The following is a 17,017-nucleotide window of genomic DNA, read 5'->3' as shown; positions in this document are numbered from 1 at the left end:
TGGCTTCGTCGTCATGGCCCCCTGACTGCCTCTTCGCCGCTACAATACTAAAAAATAACATGCAGATATTTCTCGAGTCGGCACATCGTATCCTTCAGTCCCTCCTCCCTCCATAGCAGTATTGTGCTCTACCGCTGCAACCCGCTACAACAGGAAACACACCCCAAAATTCGTCTCCGCTCAGCAGATCACAGCCCCATCCGCATGGCTCTCCACTCTATTGGTCTGCCCCCTAGCTCCTGGTCGCGGCGTCGCTTCCATTTCTGGTAATATCTCTGCGACGTCCCTGCTTCAGTCCTCGTATCAGTATGTACTGATAGCCTACAGTCTGGTTGCAACACCGAAATATCAGCAGTATCAACGGCGTACGGGTAACAGCAACACATGCAAAGTGTCTTAAACCCATTGTGTTGGCTGGTGAAGATGGCAGCACTCGCTTCGCGCTTGCCGAGATAGAAGACCGAGACGCAAGGAGCACAGAGCGCATCACCTTAAATGCTTTTGGCACGACATCTAATTCTTTGGCATAATTCCACAAAACATCCATCGACTTCTATCACGACCATCGAATAACGAATGAAATGTACAAAGGCAGTCGTAAAACCAACAACCAAGCTTCTCTCCACAGTGAGCGAGCTAACAGTCAGAAAGACGCAGACGCAAAACAGCCTTGCCCGCGCACTACTACGCCTGCCAGCAGCGCCCGCAATCACCTCATCCACCTAGGAATGTGATGCCACAAGTGTACTCCATCCCCGTTCAGAGAGTCTCGGGCAGACTCCGATGCGCCGTTAAAGACCCTCCCGTCGAACAATACACGCAAGCAGGTCCCTTCTCATTGTCCTGAGCACTTCACTCTGTGGCACCATGCCGAGGGCATACCTGCTCGATCTGCAGAAGCACGGATACCGGGTGACCACATGTTCACGAATACTCGGCTGCAGCGGCTCGTCACCATGCGCGACTCCCGCATGCCTGCTCCCTCTGTACGCCTCAATCCTCCAATCCTCGTATCGCTGTCGGCGTCTCACCCTTCACAGACAGATCTGAGTGCTTACACTATCGTGCGCATCACAGCTGCACACCGCCCTCATCACTGCTGCAGTTCGTATATAGATTGCTAAACCGTCCGAACAAGGATCCTGGATCCCGGCACCACCAACCCTTCACTACCTACGCCGGCAGTCTAAACATTGAGAAAGCAGAAGGGTGCAAGGCACCAGTTTAGCACCACCCAGAAAATCTTCGACAGCTCGCAGCCAGTCCCGCCGGCTACGTAGTCAGTAAGCCCCTTCTTTCCCCGGACGATGTGTGTGGCATGCAACATTGCAATGCATAGCAAAGTAACGCTCATGCACACAGACCGTCAAGTGACCACGTATCGCCTTTTCCTACATTTCGGACACTCCACCGATAGTCTGACTTCACTCCTTGCATGTGTCACCTAACGAATTTGCCATGTTGCACTGAACCCGGGCACCACATTCACCGCTCTGTGTCCGTGTGTCAAACGCGCCCGATAATACGAATTCGGAGAGCCCGTGATCCGGCAGCTTTACCTGCTACTCGACCTAAAACATCGCACCAAGAATCTGGTGACAGTGTCCCCCGCAGGCTGCCGCTACCGCAGCTGCCCTTCCGACACTTGCTCTGAGTCACCCGGGCTCTTTTCCGAGACGCTTCCACAACGTTGAACGCTACCAGCCATCTTTGCCTACAGCCTGAGCAACGAAAAAAAAGCCAAAATGCCGATATGTCGAGTTAAGGATGGACAACCTCTTGCCATACGACTCCGAATGCGTTCGATTCCAACGGCAGTCCCCAATGACTCGTCCCTCACTGTCGAGGCAACGTGTACCCAACGACCAGCCGGAGTGCACATATCATCGGAAACATTACAACGCCTGAATAAAAAATACCTCTTACCACAACCCACTGCCTCGTCATCGCCCACATGGGACGCACCCGCACTCAAGGCGATACCGGTCAAGTTCACACTGAATCTGCAAACCTGTGCATGCCACCTCACCACGCAATTATCCAAAAAACGCTGCAGCCTCCGACAGAAGGCGATGGCGCTCACATTATCAACGGACTCGCGGTCTACTTGCCAGGACGCACGACCTCAACCGACCCATGGGAGGCCATCGCGAGCCAGGCGTGCCTCGCCCCTCTCGTCCACTGCCATGCACGCACATACTGCGCAGAAAACGCCAGAGCCAACACCGGCGGTGAGGGAGGACAACACTGCCTGACTCACACAAACTCGGAGTCATGGAGTTCCACGAGTCTATGCATGTTGGGTGGACGGACGGTATCGCCTTGTGCGTCGAACAAGGCGGAAAACAGGAAATGCAACGACCATACGTGCCTTAGCGTACGCTCAAGCGCAGCAGTCGCACGAAAACATAGCATCAAAAACCAATACGACGCCCAAGCCGCAGGAAAAAAACGTATCGTCGGTGACGCCCGTATTGGTATGAGAACGCGTGCAGCGGATCCGATATCGCCACTGCGTACTGTCTCAGCCTACAGAAACAAGCCACGCGACATTACGCTTGTGAGGGATACGCGTCACCCAATACGGGAACGATTTTGACATCTATCTGCTCATGCCTATAGTTGTGCTACTATATTCCAAACAACGCCACAAAAGCAGACGCAGCAGACGGCTATTCCGACGTTAAAGCAACGCGCGTTATTTCTGGCCGTCGGCAGACTCTGCAGCCAGGTTCGACGCAGCACACCCTTGAGAAACCGCCTGCGTCACCCGCCTGATGCTGGTTGATGTCTGTACATCGGGACCCATTGCTGGAGACGACTCAAAGCATCAGGTGTCTTACCCCGTCGACCTGGCAATACCAATCAGGCATACAGCATCCGAATGATATCGCGACGCCACCGCGCATATCGAAACCCATGGAGCGAATAATCTGGTGCGACAACCACAGCAGGAATTGACGTCAGCCCTCTTCATCAACTGACACACGACACTCTACCTGTATAAGTGTGAAACTGAGGTCTCTCCCTTCAACAACGGCGCTCCTCGAATATGAACATTATTCATCAAGCACAAGACTTGCCAGCACAAAACACTCATTCTTTAAACCACTCCCGGTTTTCAGTGAAACAGCGACCCTCTTCTTGTGGTTCCCTAGACGAACAACGTTCGGTCCAATTCCGGATCGCCAAACGCGCTTGCGTCCGTAGCTACGTTGTTCCAACATCCCTGCTGCTACAAACCAGTATGAACGGATGACCTACAACCTGATTGTAACGCGTTAACAATCAGCACACCAGCAGTCAATCACAAGCAACGACACCACAGTGTGGCAACAGCCTCACACAAATTGCGCCGAATAGCGTAGCGGTCCGTAAAGGAATCTCGCCCGCGTAGACAGAACTCCACAATCAGGGACCATCTAGCGCCGTGTAAGAAACATCCCCGACGAGTCTTACTTCGATTCCTACCAAACACCCACCTACCTTCGATGGAATCACTATTCTGGAAAGAACATCTACCAATGAGAGCAACAAAAATGACGACCACCGGCCTAACAGTGAGCGAGCTGACAGTCAGAAAGACGCAGACGCAAAACAGCCTTGCCCGCGCACTACTACGCCTGCCAGCAGCGCCCGCAATCACCTCATCCACCTAGGAATGTGATGCCACAAGTGTACTCCATCCCCGTTCAGAGAGTCTCGGGCAGACTCCGATGCGCCGTTAAAGACCCTCCCGTCGAACAATACACGCAAGCAGGTCCCTTCTCATTGTCCTGAGCACTTCACTCTGTGGCACCATGCCGAGGGCATACCTGCTCGATCTGCAGAAGCACGGATACCGGGTGACCACATGTTCACGAATACTCGGCTGCAGCGGCTCGTCACCATGCGCGACTCCCGCATGCCTGCTCCCTCTGTACGCCTCAATCCTCCAATCCTCGTATCGCTGTCGGCGTCTCACCCTTCACAGACAGATCTGAGTGCTTACACTATCGTGCGCATCACAGCTGCACACCGCCCTCATCACTGCTGCAGTTCGTATATAGATTGCTAAACCGTCCGAACAAGGATCCTGGATCCCGGCACCACCAACCCTTCACTACCTACGCCGGCAGTCTAAACATTGAGAAAGCAGAAGGGTGCAAGGCACCAGTTTAGCACCACCCAGAAAATCTTCGACAGCTCGCAGCCAGTCCCGCCGGCTACGTAGTCAGTAAGCCCCTTCTTTCCCCGGACGATGTGTGTGGCATGCAACATTGCAATGCATAGCAAAGTAACGCTCATGCACACAGACCGTCAAGTGACCACGTATCGCCTTTTCCTACATTTCGGACACTCCACCGATAGTCTGACTTCACTCCTTGCATGTGTCACCTAACGAATTTGCCATGTTGCACTGAACCCGGGCACCACATTCACCGCTCTGTGTCCGTGTGTCAAACGCGCCCGATAATACGAATTCGGAGAGCCCGTGATCCGGCAGCTTTACCTGCTACTCGACCTAAAACATCGCACCAAGAATCTGGTGACAGTGTCCCCCGCAGGCTGCCGCTACCGCAGCTGCCCTTCCGACACTTGCTCTGAGTCACCCGGTCTCTTTTCCGAGACGCTTCCACAACGTTGAACGCTACCAGCCATCTCTGCCTACAGCCTGAGCAACGAAAAAAAAGCCAAAATGCCGATATGTCGAGTTAAGGATGGACAACCTCTTGCCATACGACTCCGAATGCGTTCGATTCCAACGGCAGTCCCCAATGACTCGTCCCTCACTGTCGAGGCAACGTGTACCCAACGACCAGCCGGAGTGCACATATCATCGGAAACATTACAACGCCTGAATAAAAAGTACCTCTTACCACAACCCACTGCCTCGTCATCGCCCACATGGGACGCACCCGCACTCAAGGCGATACCGGTCAAGTTCACACTGAATCTGCAAACCTGTGCATGCCACCTCACCACGCAATTATCCAAAAAACGCTGCAGCCTCCGACAGAAGGCGATGGCGCTCACATTATCAACGGACTCGCGGTCTACTTGCCAGGACGCACGACCTCAACCGACCCATGGGAGGCCATCGCGAGCCAGGCGTGCCTCGCCCCTCTCGTCCACTGCCATGCACGCACATACTGCGCAGAAAACGCCAGAGCCAACACCGGCGGTGAGGGAGGACAACACTGCCTGACTCACACAAATTCGCAGTCATGGGTTTCCACGAGCTTACGCGTCTGCCTCATGACGTCGTGCGCCATCGGCGCCGTAACACCAGGACCATCCCAAGGTGCCCGACTAAAGCCGGCACCCAAAAACAACACCGACAGACAGCCGCAAGCTCATCCAGAAATTTCGCAAGACAGCACTCGTGACTGAGTGATTTCGCGGGCGCTGCACGCTAAGGCTTCTAGAAACCTGCTTGGACCCTCTCATTTGTGCATACGGTCTTCAGCTGGACGAGCACAACGCGACACTGTGCCCAAGACACGCATGCGCGGCAGCCGATAGGGGATAGAAACCATACTCATCAAAGAATTCGGGTAGAGGTTCTAAGGCGACGCTTTGAATATAAGTCAGCCCAACCGACATCACAAAAGGTGTGTTCCGCCGTTTCGCAACCAAGCAAAGACACTCTGCGAGTTTACAGGCTTCCGGGACTACATCAGAATTAACGCGGCCATATTCTGAGTCAGCACAAAGCCACTGCCATCGTACCTGCTGAGTCTGAAGCCGACATTACGGTGGCCATTAGAAACACCGCATAACTGCCCGGCAGCTCAGCACTCCAGCATCCGCTGTTACAGACCGCTACACAAAATCCTGCAAGCCTCACACACTACGGTGTTTCCCAAGGCAACACCGTTCGGCGCATTCTCTCCGACAGTCTAGAATTTCATAGTTCACATGGACACAAATGGATCCGCCTGGCTTCGTCGTCAATGGCCCCCTGACTGCCTCTTCGCCGCTACAATACTAAAAAATAACATGCAGATATTTCTCGAGTCGGCACATCGTATCCTTCAGTCCCTCCTCCCTCCATAGCAGTATTGTGCTCTACCGCTGCAACCCGCTACAACAGGAAACACACCCCAAAATTCGTCTCCGCTCAGCAGATCACAGCCCCATCCGCATGGCTCTCCACTCTATTGGTCTGCCCCCTAGCTCCTGGTCGCGGCGTCGCTTCCATTTCTGGTAATATCTCTGCGCCGTCCCTGCTTCAGTCCTCGTATCAGTATGTACTGATAGCCTACAGTCTGGTTGCAACACCGAAATATCAGCAGTATCAACGGCGTACGGGTAACAGCAACACATGCAAAGTGTCTTAAACCCATTGTGTTGGCTGGTGAAGATGGCAGCACTCGCTTCGCGCTTGCCGAGATAGAAGACCGAGACGCAAGGAGCACAGAGCGCATCACCTTAAATGCTTTTGGCACGACATCTAATTCTTTGGCATAATTCCACAAAACATCCATCGACTTCTATCACGACCATCGAATAACGAATGAAATGTACAAAGGCAGTCGTAAAACCAACAACCAAGCTTCTCTCCACAGTGAGCGAGCTAACAGTCAGAAAGACGCAGACGCAAAACAGCCTTGCCCGCACACTACTACGCCTGCCAGCAGCGCCCGCAATCGCCTCATCCTCTTAGGAATGTGATGCCACAAGTGTACTCCATCCCCGTTCAGAGAGTCTCGGGCAGACTCCGATGTGCCGTTAAAGACCCTCCCGTCGAACAATACACGCAGGCAAGTCCCTTCACATTGCGCAGAGAGGCTTTCTTGCAAGCACCATACCATCTTGAGCTGTAGAAACTCGCGATGCCAACTAAAAACATTTTTATGATTCTCCGCTGAATTGGCTTGTCAGCCGAAAACCCGAGAGTGATGAGGAACTGAGGCTGTCGCGGGTGCTGGCAGCATGGGCACACGTTTGACAAACTGTGGAACAAATGAGCGCTGACTCCGGCGCCACAAAACTCTCACTACCTACCGGCACACGCTGAGTAATTGAAGGACCAAGGAGACGTTCGGATGACTGTGGGCGCACAACCAGGTGCTTATGGCATAGCGTGCATCCGTCGCGAGTCCAATATGTCGAGGGGGCAGCTCATTCCTTAGTGGGCTGCGAAGGGGTATCGTTAAAATGAGAACGATGCATACTAGCTGTCCGGTGGGGATCTGTCTGCATTATTATTTCTCGGATGCTCACGTCATCATTGCACGACACTCACGAAAACGGTCAACCCTATAGGCCATGTCGCATTGACACGAAACACTGTTTTCAGCGTTCGCGAACGCCGCATCACCTTCCCACCCTTTAATACGACAGAGGATGTCCCTGATGTAGAGTCCGCCAAGACGTCACCCCTTCCCACCGGCGGCAATGTGCTGATGCGGTGGCGGTCTGCAAGCATCCTTCACCCCTCTCATCGTAGAGGAGGGATGCTCCTGATTCATTCTGTCGCTCCCACGAACGCCCTGTCATCGCAATCTCCACGCGCCCTGCCTTCCATTAGCTTACAAGCTGTGACATATGGACACGGAGCACGATATTCGCCGAGAGCATGAAGAGATACGATCTCGCCACTAATGACCAGGCGCGCTCAAGGGAGACGAGAGCCGCCCCCAGCCTTTCAGAATTGACGCTAGCCTGACACAGTAGTAATCGGTAATTCGATGGTTCCTCATATATCCACGAAATCTACGGGGAAGCGGGAAATTACACGGCTTCCAGGCATGCGACTGACGCATTTCCATAACGACCGGGCAATCCGATGGATACGAAACTACCAACTAGACGGGAGCAAACGGAGACAGAGCAGAATACGGCATCCCGCCCAGACGTGTCACTGCGGCACAGATCGGCAACGCAACAACTGTACGCAGCGCCGCACGTGGAAACCGCCCCCGGCGACCGACAAAATACCAGAATGAATTCATAGAAAATCATAACACCGTCTCGACTTTTCTCGAAGGACGCGCGTCCTGTCTCTTCTTTGTACGAACTGGCGTATCATAACAGTCCATTCCACTGTCGTCGACTGCCACAGGAGCCTTGCCCGACGATGTCTGCTTACATTTGTCAGTGATCAACGCCACCCGGTCCAGAGGGCGACATCAACGCATTTCCCGGCACGCCCCCCTTTTTCGCACGGTGTTTATGGATCTGTGCCACGCAGTAGCGTACTGTCTCGGGCTGATGTAATTCGGGGTGACACCATCAGCGGACGTAGCTGTGAGCATCTCCATAGTGGGATGACCGCAACAACTGCTTCGTTCACCAGCTGGATACGCAAACCAGCAAGCACGGGACCGTGCTCATCAGAACGCAACAATTCAGCACTGCTCTGCGACATCCGAACCACCTACAGTTTCACCCTGAACACGACGCCAAAAAACTAACGGCGGTCGAGTCTCGAATAACATTGATATGCATTTGAAAGGCAGAACGTAATGATGCACCCGGAGCGTGTGAGTACCGCCTCGTTTCGCACCAGGACATTGCTGCTCCAGACGTATTCCAGTGTGCTGTGTTGGACGACAAACCCCTGACTAACCTGTATAGTGGGCACCATATTCTGTATCGGTATTTTGGCAGTTCCTCTTGGGTGACACCGTGGCTCTTGCACGCTACACCGCGTGCTTAAGCCAAACCGTATCGATCCGGACCGACACTCTCAATCTTTCTAACTCCGTTCCACTGCCCCGGACCTCCGCTACTCGTGTAGCGCTGATCTCACAGATTACCCAACAAGTTGTCGCCCATGGCCATGAATCAAACGGGATCCTCCTGACCTCTACAGAGTGCTGCTGTCCTCGTCCCGTGGCTCCATTCGCTCCAGAAGCAAAGGATGCTCCCCCACGTCTCTACATCTGATATGGACACCGGTGCCCAATAGGCATGCAGTAGCGTGACAAGTATCCTACAGCCTGTTCGGCATGCCACACAACGCGATGTTGATGTCGGGCAGGCCATGGAATGCGAGCAGCTGCACGACTGCTGCTGGATTGCTCAAAGGCGGCCGCGAGGCTTCAACCATCCCAGGAACTCGGACGCAAGTGGCCCTACCGAAGTAGCTACTATGCGTGGGGCGCTGTCGAGCCGCGAATCTACCCGAAACACGTCCGCCGACGAAACACGCTCTTATCATTGAAGCGGCATCACTCAGCTTGTGAAACCACACGGAGAGGACATCCGACCCTTTTGTTCGGGTACTGTGTACCGAGATGCATGTCGTTCTCGTACTCGCGGGGGCTGATGATGCCGGTGACAGTCGACACAGGGAGTGTTTCATTGACGACAGTGTCAAGCAAGGCGATGAACAGTCACGCCTGTCGCTCATGATGCCGACTTCGCAGCCCTCCAGGGCCATAAGCAAGTATCCTTAACCGAGAAAATGGCCCCTCGCGTCCTCAAATTGTTTCTCAACGCATGCTTTTACCACCCGAGTCGCACTACCCACTCGCAACATGAGTGACACCGATGACGAACAATGGCCTCGTATGCTGCCTAACTCGAAAACGAGTTCTGCCTACGCGATCAACCTGAGGGCGGAACGGGACGAGGAAAATTAGAGGATATGCACGGCAAACATCATGATACGTCCGAAACGGTCGGCCACAAGTGACGCGCTGCAAATGTGCGGATGCTGTTCATTTGTCCCCTTCAATTGCTTTCCGACAAATACTCTAGTGCCTTGTGTAAGGCTTGGTGTCAACGGCCAGGGTGCCAGGTAAACGCCCATAAGAGCATTTACTTATTTCTCCAAGATGACATCCCGAGCTTCGCGATCCGCGATGACTGGCTCTGTCGTGTCGCGATGGGCCACATTTGTGAGTCTGCTGGCCGTCCATGTGCATATGCACACAGCCCTCATATATACACCACGTCACGAGTTCTAGTCCCACAAGAGCAACGATCCTCTGTTGCTCGTCACAGAGTCTGCTACTGTCGATGTCAATCAAGTCGCGCTACCGCGGAAAACGTTCCTGATTAATCATCCCCTTAGCACGCTCCCCCCCTTATTCTGTCCACCAACTCTTGAGTCTGCGTACGGTCTGTGAGGTCCGTCAACATCTCGCGATACGAACCGTGTCTGCGCACGCGTGCGAGCACGCTTCTCACGAGCGATCGTGATGTTGAGAAGCACGGCAAGAACGTCAAAAAAAAGTCTATCAAGTGATCACCGCGAATCCAAAGCAGCGTGTTCCCCCACTGGATCTGTACCGAGCCATTGCTCGACTTGCTTCCCCTCTTTCTAGTCAAATACAAATGTTTCCACAGGATCAAGAAAAATCCTTGGTCGCTCGTGTATACGTCAGGACATGGAGCTCTTCCACAGCTCGACACCCATGCACATATCTAATCCACGATGCATGGGTCCTTCGATATAAAAATAAAGCCCATAATAGACCAAGCTACTAGGACTGGCCGCCGGGATGCATGGCTGCTCACCGACCCAGCTCAAACAGGTCATGGCACCGGACTGAATGCGTCCCCGCGCTCCAGGACCTCACAGCAGATAACGAACGACACAGCAAGTCCGGAAAGAGCATCTGCGAGACAAAAAACCAAGACAAAAAACTGTTAACACTGTCTCGACAAATCAGGGAAGACGCGCGTCCGGTCTCTTCTTTGCAGGACCTGGCGTGTCACAACAATCGATTAAGCTGTTGTCGACTCGCACAGGAGACTTGCCCGACACGCTGTCCGCTTGCAATTGAAACTGGCTGATCAACACGACACCCGGCCCGTACGGCGACATCCCTACATTTCCCGACACCCCCTCCCTTTCACACGGTGCTTGCCGAGATGTGCGTCGCAGCCGCGTACTCTCTTCAGCTGATGTAATCCAACGTGACACTAACAGCCAACTGCAGGTGCGAGCAACTCCTAAGCAGCATGAACGCAGCCACGTCTTCCTGTCACCCAGCTGGATGAGCAAACCCGCAAGCATAGTACGCTTCTTATCGGAACACCCTGTGGACTCCGTCGTGGCGTGCGACTTCATAGCCACCTACTGCTGAAACCTGGTCATGCACAAGAGAAAGCAACGCTAGGCGCGACGCTCAAAACACGATGATGTACATCTGAAACAGACAGAAACTAATAATGACCTCCAGTTGTAGGACTACCGCCTCGTTTCGCACCAGGACATTGCTGCTCCAGACGTATTCCAGTGTGCTGTGTTGGACGACAAACCCCTGACTAACCTGTATAGTGGGCACCATATTCTGTATCGGTATTTTGGCAGTTCCTCTTGGGTGACACCGTGGCTCTTGCACGATACACCGCGTGCTTAAGCCAAACCGTATCGATCCGGACCGACACTCTCAATCTTTCTAACTCCGTTCCACTGCCCCGGACCTCCGCTACTCGTGTAGCGCTGATCTCACAGATTACCCAACAAGTTGTCGCCCATGGCCATGAATCAAACGGGATCCTCCTGACCTCTACAGAGTGCTGCTGTCCTCGTCCCGTGGCTCCATTCGCTCCAGAAGCAAAGGATGCTCCCCCACGTCTCTACATCTGATATGGACACCGGTGCCCAATAGGCATGCAATAGCGTGACAAGTATCCTACAGCCTGTTCGGCATGCCACACAACGCGATGTTGATGTCGGGCAGGCCATGGAATGCGAGCAGCTGCACGACTGCTGCTGGATTGCTCAAAGGCGGCCGCGAGGCTTCAACCATCCCAGGAACTCGGACGCAAGTGGCCCTACCGAAGTAGCTACTATGCGTGGGGCGCTGTCGAGCCGCGAATCTACCCGAAACACGTCCGCCGACGGAACAAGACCTATTCATTGAAGCGACATTAGCGAGGATACAAACATAAACATTTACCCAGTCTCGATGAATCGCTTGCCGCCCTTCCCTGACAGAAACGCAGAGGGCCGCTTTTATTCAGCATCCACACGATGAAAGCGTCATCGACATGCGCGGCATCGCGTCCCAGGACCAATCGGCGTAACGAAACTATCGTCACACGATGGCGGAAAACAAAAGCACTCCCGCAGCACCCGACATTGTGTCCCAAACTGCCGGCGCGCGTTAGTTCCGCAAAGTAGACAAAAAACGACACGGCACTCTCGCAAACAGCATTTGGGAGGCAGACAAAAGTCCAGAACAAACTTACAGAGCCGTAACGACCTCTCTATCTCAACGACTCTCGGCAGTCGCTGGTCCGCTCAGTCCTTCATGGGATCAGGCGTATCACAACAATCCGTTCCACCGTTGTCAAGTACAGGAGCCTTGCCAGAGGCGGCGTCGGCCGGCAATCGACACGCTCTATCCGATTTGACACTCGTCCAGTTACACATGGCAGCGCGTCTTACGACCCCTCCCTCTCTCTTTAGACGGGCCTGAAAGAACCGTGCGTCGCAGCCGCGTACTGCCTTCAGCTGATGTAATCCAACGTGACACTAACAGCCAACTGCAGGTGCGAGCAACTCCTAAGCAGCATGAACGCAGCCACGTCTTCCTGTCACCCAGCTGGATGAGCAAACCCGCAAGCATAGTACGCTTCTTATCGGAACACCCTGTGGACTCCGTCGTGGCGCGCGACTTCATAGCCACCTACTGCTGAAACCTGGTCATGTACAAGAGAAAGCAACGCTAGGCGCGACGCTCAAAACACGATGATGTACATCTGAAACAGACAGAAACTAATAATGACCTCCAGTTGTAGGACTACCGCCTCGTTTCGCACCAGGACATTGCTGCTCCAGACGTATTCCAGTGTGCTGTGTTGGACGACAAACCCCTGACTAACCTGTGTAGTGGGCACCATATTCTGTATCGGTATTTTGGCAGTTCCTCTTGGGTGACACCGTGGCTCTTGCACGCTACACCGCGTGCTTAAGCCAAACCGTATCGATCCGGACCGACACTCTCAATCTTTCTAACTCCGTTCCACTGCCCCGGACCTCCGCTACTCGTGTAGCGCTGATCTCACAGATTACCCAACAAGTTGTCGCCCATAGCCATGAATCCCAGCGGAATCCTGCTTACGTCACTTCCCGTATATACTATATTTCCTCGATCGCTTAGAACTCCCTCGGTCTCGGCTCATCAATAAGAACAATACATCCTCGTCCTCTTTCCTTCCGCCCAGTGCCTGCTTACAGCCTGTGAAGCCACATGGCAATAGACCACACGCACCCATTGAGATGACATTCGGTTTTACCATTTGCGGCCAATCATGTTCTCCAGACAACCGGGAGAGCCTCGACGACCTGTCCCGTATTTTCGCCGCAACCCAAGTAAAATCGTTGTCTTGCAAGGCAATTAGATGGGGTCGATATGCAATTCCCCCCTGACGAATCAAAAACCACGTCTTTCACCGATATCAGGACATCCCCTGTAGGCACCACCCTGCCCAAGGGACCGCTTCGGCACTGACACTTTCGTTTGCGGCTCAGTGCGCACACCGACGTGTGTCGCATTAACGCAACGCTTCGACGTCCGACACAAAGCAGAAAATGAGAGGCATTTAGCATTCTTTCGCGTGCATGCAGTACCCGGACGGTATGAACAAGAGTGGCCCTCTGGCTCACACGCGAGACCAGTATACGGGAGGGAGGGAACGAGACGGATGAGCCGCCTCAACAAAAAAAAAACATTGTCGGAAATGACAGGAGAAACAGAAGGAAACATTTCTAGTGTTCTAGGAAGACGCGAACCGATCCCTTGCTGTGTCATGCCAAACCTGTCAGGATGATCCGTGTCACTGACGTTGGGTGGAATACGAGATGCCCCACATGACGTTTTCGTGCTGTCGAGCACCTCGACTAACCACAGTACCGGGCTTGTACTACGACCAAAGACTAACAATGCCTCGGTCGACGAGCCTGACTTGCCTGTGACAAGTGCTTACCTCGTGGAGCTGAAGAAACGCGCGGTTCAGGAGGGCAGCCATCCTCGTTTGTCGGTGGCTACTAAGCAACATTAGGGGGTCAGGCTAACCGCACATCAGCCTACTGTCAACCTGCGATCTCTATCAAACTCCCGGCGCACATGCAACCTGGCCTATTTTTCGTGACCCACAGCAGGCGTACACGCCGCTGGACCAGTCGCAGTCCGGTAACATTTCACGAGCTCAATCAACGGGATCGTTTTCTGTGCAAACTGGCAAAACTCCCCACTACGTACTGGTCCTTGCTGAGCACAGGAACGACACAGGGGCGTCTAGGTCTATGCCGAAAGCATACCCACGTGTATCAGAAACGCGGGAGAGCCACATCACGCCTTTCCAGCCGTCGGAGGGCCACCCACCTGGCTCGTGACAGCGCCACTGGATGCGCTAATCTACTCCCACGTGTTGAAGCCAGCCATCGTCGAGCATGATGCGTATGTCACCCATAAGCGAATGCCACGCCGCTGTCAATACCACCACATCGTCACGCCCATAGCATAGCTCATGCAGTGCACATTCCACTGCCACAATGGACACGATTTCACTCGACCCCTCGTACCACCGTGTCCTTACTCTGCCTCAAAGGCAAACAACACTGCCGCACAGCCATTTTGCGAACCGGTGGCACAAACTACTCAACACTGCATTTTCCTTTCACGGGCAACCGAATACTGCCGGCGACAGCATGTCCTAGCCTCATTCGGCTGTATCCGACAGTACGAGTACCACGTGTCCCGCCCTCGACTTCGGCTCGTCAATAAGAACAATACATCCTCGTCCTCTTTCCTTCCGCCCAGTGCCTGCTTACAGCCTGTGAAGCCACATGGCAATAGACCACACGCACCCATTGAGATGACATTCGATTTTACCATTTGCGGCCAATCATGTTCTCCAGACAACCGGGAGAGCCTCGACGACCTGTCCCGTATTATCGCAGCAACCCACAAGTAAAATCGTTATCCTGCAAGGCAATTACATGGGGTCGATATGCAATTCCCCCCTAACGAATCAAAAACCACGTCTTTCGCCGATATCAGCACATCCCCTATAGGCACCACCCTGCCCGAGGGACCGGCTCGGCACTGACACTTTCCTTTGCGGCTCAACGCGCACGCGGTCTTCTGTCGCATTAACGCAGCGCTTGGACATCCGACACAACACAGAAAATATGTGGGGTAACCGGCATTAATCAGCTGCCCAAGCGGAAACAGGCATTATATTCCAGCGTGGCGGCGCGTCTCGGGGTGACTTCAAGCTCTTGGAGGGAGGGGACCGCCGCGGTGTACTGTCTGTATCCAACAGCTGCTTGATGATTTGCTGTACCCTTGCCATGTGCGATAATGTAAACACTGTCCACGAAACAACCTCGGTGAGAGGCCACTTACCAGCGCCTCGTACAGAGATCATGCCTCACGGCGTGAATATTTTACAGATGGTGGGAACGAAATTTCCAGGAGACACTGTCGAGCTGCGGAGAGTTGGTGAGGCGGAGTTTTGCTTTGGATCAAGTGGACAGGCACGCTATCGACATCCCAATGATGTGGCAGCTAAGCTTACACACTTGTCGCTTTCATCATTCCCTTCTGCAAGTCTTCGTTTTTTGTTTCCTTCGATTTCGCCGCCGGTCTGGTTCATCATTGCGTGCAGGCACTGTCGCAGCTTGCCAGATGCCATCAGCATCCCCACGACGGCTGTCAGCAAAACAGCTGCTGTGGTAACAGTCGCCAGCCTTTTGCCAGATATCACCGCCGTTCTTTTCTGGCTGGGGCTTTGTCTGCTTCTGTAATGCAATACACACACATCTTCAGTTGTATTGGAGAACCACTGGAGCCGACAGACTGATCGTATGTATCGAATTTGGCAGGAAACCAGCACTTCGCATGAAAGGTGAATGCCCAGAGTTAACAGCAGCATAATGTATGGACCCCAGCAGAAAAGACCCCCAAAGGTTGCCAACAGCCGCCAACACCCAGTGACTAACTTTCTCTGGTAGCTCATGCTCCACGTTGTAACAGGGAGCGTCGTCGTGGACACTCATATGTCCCTCCGTTGGAGCGGGTCAGCGTTTCATCTCAACATGTTAATCCTACCTCCTCAATTTCCTCAGAGCAGTAAGCGAGTCATTTTCCATTCCGGCGTGTGCAGCTCCAGTTGTGACCGCTGGTGCTGAAGAGGTCACTTCCCCAGTCGTCATCGCCCTACTCTCAATAGAGCAGCAGCTCAGAGCGCAAAGAACTCCGATGAACAAGGCCATTATGGCCGCTGAGCACGTATTCACCATCATGTTGATGACGTGGTACAATTTGACACTCTACCGTTCAAGCGTTCAAGCCCACAGGTCACGGAAAGGGGACACCGCTCGGTCAATGCGTCTGTGCTGTTTACACACGGAACCTAATCGTAAGATGAGTCGATTTCCCTCGTTTATATTTGCGTTCAAAGTGGAACTGTTCGTGCGCTTGAAAGTAAGTGAGTGGAATACAAGTGAAGGACCGACACCAAACGAAGAATCAACACCAAACGACGAATCAACACCTCTCCCCCCCTTTTGCCCTCGGCGGACGGGCCCGACTGAGAACCGGAGACGCACCCGTTCCCGCACCCGTTCCCGCACCCGTACCCGCACCCGTAACCGCACCCGTAACCGCACCCGTACCAAGCGCACGCTAAAGACATTTAAGGGGGTAATCAACGAGCGAACTCTAGAGGACTGCTACACGGTGAATTCTACCTGAAAGGACCACATCCAACTCAAATGCATGATGGTGTCGAAAAAGGTGTTTTGAGCAGAATCGAAACGAAAAGAGCAAAGTGCAACAAACAAGCGACTACGCATTTAAGGGTAAGTCCAAAGCAGGGGCTCAACAGGAGAGTAGGATCACAACGTGCGACAACGACCGCCGTTGTAGCTGTTCCATCCCAACTGTCTCGACGGCGCAATACGGACGGTTCCTAGAAACAGACTTGAACGTGTGCTTAGAGAAATCTATAAGCCGAACCGGAAGTCGCTCCTGGGCCACCAAAACGCAGGTGTCCTATCAGAAAGCAGCTACAAAACGCCCTTCAACATGCAGATGCCGAACCATGCCAAGCAGCAAGG

The 17,017-nt window shown here is 53.5% G+C and overlaps 2 protein-coding genes across 2 annotated transcripts; both read right to left on the bottom strand.

Annotated features, from left to right (window-relative positions):
• Positions 1 to 14,925: 14,925 nt before the first annotated feature.
• Positions 14,926 to 16,171, bottom strand: TGME49_298090 (Toxoplasma gondii family B protein; the record flags this gene model as incomplete). The annotated part of the gene is made up of 3 exons (XM_018782348.1): positions 14,926 to 15,057; positions 15,475 to 15,697; positions 16,008 to 16,171. 3 exons carry the CDS (start codon positions 16,169 to 16,171, stop codon positions 14,926 to 14,928), a joined length of 519 nt encoding a protein of 172 aa, XP_018638392.1.
• Positions 16,172 to 16,353: 182 nt separating this feature from the next.
• Positions 16,354 to 16,593, bottom strand: TGME49_298080 (hypothetical protein; the record flags this gene model as incomplete). The annotated part of the gene is made up of 1 exon (XM_018782347.1): positions 16,354 to 16,593. The coding sequence occupies one exon, from the start codon at positions 16,591 to 16,593 to the stop codon at positions 16,354 to 16,356; it is 240 nt and encodes a 79-aa protein (XP_018638391.1).
• Between the last annotated feature and the right edge of the window lie 424 nt (positions 16,594 to 17,017).

This window comes from Toxoplasma gondii, chromosome II (assembly GCF_000006565.2).
Source record: "Toxoplasma gondii ME49 chromosome II, whole genome shotgun sequence".
In the NCBI taxonomy this organism is placed as follows: Eukaryota; Apicomplexa; class Conoidasida; order Eucoccidiorida; family Sarcocystidae; genus Toxoplasma; species Toxoplasma gondii.
This window is presented reverse-complemented; position numbering and strand designations above follow the sequence as displayed.